The sequence below is a fragment of the Mus pahari genome, chromosome 7 (genome assembly GCF_900095145.1).
Source record: "Mus pahari chromosome 7, PAHARI_EIJ_v1.1, whole genome shotgun sequence".
Taxonomy (NCBI): Eukaryota; Metazoa; Chordata; class Mammalia; order Rodentia; family Muridae; genus Mus; species Mus pahari.
In genome coordinates, this window is record NC_034596.1 from 71,183,739 (window position 1) to 71,186,812 (window position 3,074).

The 3,074-nt window shown below is 40.1% G+C and overlaps 1 protein-coding gene across 8 annotated transcripts in view; it reads left to right on the top strand.

Moving 5' to 3' along the window:
- The window catches only part of Syne2 (spectrin repeat containing nuclear envelope protein 2), a 304,126-nt gene that overhangs the window by 39,465 nt on the left and 261,587 nt on the right, over positions 1-3,074 (top strand). For 7 of the 8 annotated variants that reach the window (XM_029540662.1, XM_029540656.1, XM_021202357.2 and 4 more), the window contains exon 2: positions 1,300-1,426. In XM_029540662.1, coding sequence (XP_029396522.1) covers positions 1,348-1,426 — 79 coding nt within the window. In that variant the 5' untranslated portion in view covers positions 1,300-1,347. Of the gene's footprint in view, positions 1-1,090; positions 1,210-1,299; positions 1,427-3,074 lie in introns of those variants that run through there. The other variant, XM_029540657.1, reaches the window with a different exon arrangement.

Sequence of the window (3,074 nt, forward strand, 5' to 3'; positions counted from 1 at the left end):
ACACACACACACACACACACACACACACACACACACAGAGAGAGAGAGAGAGAGAGAGAGAGAGAGAGAGAGAGAGAGAGAGAGAGAGAATGAATATGAATATATGATGGCAGGATTTGGATAATAAACACCGCCAAAGAAAGGATGGAAAGGGTTTGGAACCATGCAATGATTTCTGTCCTTTGCATATTTTAGCTTGTTTAATATTTAATATGACTGATTAGTTGCTAGCCTCAAACTTTTTTTCCCTCCTACATTTTTTCATGAAGAAAAAAATGTTAGCATCTATCAAAGTTAGAGGATTTTGCATATATTTAGAATAGAGCCTTCCTTTCTTTATAGTCTGGGGGATTGAGCCCAGGACATCTCGTATGCTGGACAAGAACTCTGCTCCTTAGTTATGCCCCGGGCGGGCTCCACTACGCAGATTCTAACAGTAGCTTTTATATCATTTCCGTTCTCACAGGAGTGTATTCATGTTTTCTGTTTGGTCAGTTTGATTTTGGTTATTTGGTGATCTCTTGTGAGAGAACTCACCTTTCACTGTCAGCCTGCAGAAGCTGACCGTGATGTCCGTATACATGAAACAACTGGGTTGTTTTTGTTTTTGTTTTAAAAGAAAGGGTTGTGAATTACTTTTGTTGGGAGAATTCCTTCCGTAGGGGAAGAGCCTGGGTGATAGAATAAATGCTGAGACTATGTGTCAAGCCCTGATTCAAATCTCTACTCCAGAAAGAATGACTCAAGGTGCATCTAAGAGAGACATATAGAAGAAGAAATCCTTAGGAAAATAGTATTATTAGAGTCATCAAAATAGTCACTCTGATGTGTTCGTGTTTTTAGTTTCGCTTTGCAGGCTCGGGTCTTACTGTTTCCAGTAAGTGGCCATTTATGGAACCGAGAAAGAACAGAGGGAATTAAAAATTCTTTTAAAGAGAGCTCTTGTGAACTGAAGGCCAAAGACAGCAGTGGCTGTTGACTCTCTTCCCTCTTAGCTACATTACTGGATGCTACATTCTGGATTTGAAGTGCGCAGCTTTCCTTTTTATAACTTGCACAGAAACAACGAGGCCAGTTCTTCTGGAGTTCTGCCAAAGAGCCTGAATAGGTCACAGGGCACAGTCCTGATGATGATTCGAAAAGAAGGCGTGGTCACTTTGTTCCTCATGGATGAAGGAAACCCTCCTTGAAAGCCATTACTCCGAGAGGGTAGATTTGGCTTTTGCTGTTTCCTGCATGTTTACCAGACTTGCCGAGCTGCAGAGTTGTTAAGAACATGTTATCTCTTTCTGCTTTCAGTTCACTTTAATTGCGATGGATGCCGTCTAATCTCCACTGAGTTGAAGCATGGCCACTAGCCCTGTGCCACCCACGGAAGATGGACAGGATTTCTTGGGCATTGATGATCTACACTTTTCACTGCAAGGTAAATTCACACTTGGAAGGAAGTGGGAAACCTATTCCCTTCTAATTCTGAGCCCCATTGGCTTCTCTGCCTCCTGTGGTTTTGTGAAAACCTATCTGTAGTTTCCAGCTGGAGAAGAAGATGCAGAATTAGAGTGTCTTGGAGCAGCTCTCTGCTTCCAAGGATTCCTGGAAGGAGTTGTTTATCTTGGGTTTATTATATTTATGTGTGTGTATTTTATTTGCAATCTAAATGTAAAGGCTAGCCATGGTTTGCTTGGCATTGTTTCCATTTATTTTGTGTCCTTTTTTTTTTATATAGCAGCTTTGAGACTTGCATCTGTATTTTGTCCGAATAGGTGGGCATAGCCTTGATACTATGGATGGATGAGGTTTCAATGACGTGAACCCCATATGCAATCCACAACTAGTCTTTGCAAAAGGGAGGGCTTCCTGTGCACTTAGTTGTATAGCTGTTGCCTATCTGAAAATTCATCAGCTAGTGAGCTATCCATCTTTATTGATAATTCATCAGCTAGTGAACTACCCATCTTTATTGATAAGCCTTGGTGTTGTAGCTAGATAGTATAGAAATGAAGCTCTGGCAAATATTTGGAAACATTTATGAGACTACTTTTTCTATTTTTTTTGTTTTTCAAAACAGGGATTCAATGTATAGCCCTGGTTGTTCTGGAACTTGTTCTGTAGACCAGACTGGGCTCAGACTCAGAGATCCACCTGCCTCTGCCTGCTGAGTGCTGGGATTGAAAGGCGTGTGCCACTACTGCCTGGCTATGAGACTTTTAAAAAAGTAATCTTTAAAGTTATGGACAATATAAATTAACAATTAAGACATTGTATAGAAGCTACAATGAAGTAGAAGTTTTGAGTTTATTTTCGGTAAAGGTTCTAAAATGACTTTCTGATAACCTTCCTTTTAAGTTTATTTTATTTTTTTGAAACAAGAACTTGTTAGCTCAGGCTAGCCTCAAACTCTTGCTCTTCTAGCCTTCCCCCCTTGAGTGCTGGGAGCCATGTCCTACTGTGCCTGGCTCAAATGTTCTCTCTTTGAATCTGTTTTTTATAATTAGCTTCATTCAGATATAAATTCATAGCTATTGGAATAGACTGTATCTCTATGGAGCGATTTTTAAAAAATAATTTTGTATGCTGGGTATGGTAGCACACACCAGTAAAGCGGGCAACTAGGGGGTAGAAGCTGGAGGATTATAGGCTAGTATGGACTACCTAGCCAGACCCTGTTCCAAATAAAACCCAGGACAAAAAAAAAAACAAAAAAACAAAAAAACAAAAACCAAAAAAACGATTTAAGAAATATTTACTTGCTAGGAGATAGTCTTAGGCTGTGAGGAGCGGAGTGCCATCTGATGTCTCACGCTGGCCCTGTGGCTTCATGATTCTCTATATCTAGTTGAGAGGATTTATCAGCTGTCCTTTGTCTTCTCATTTGTGTAATACAGATTCCAGTTGCCGCTGTGTTGAAGATGGACAGGCATGTTACACAAAGGGCTGATCGTAGTTGCCTGTCACATATTAGTGGCTCAGTCAATGCTATTTCTTCTTCTTCTTCTTCTTCTTCTTCTTCTTCTTCTTCTTCTTCTTCTTCTTCTTCTTCTTCTTCTTCTTCTTCTTCTTCTTCTTCTTCTTCT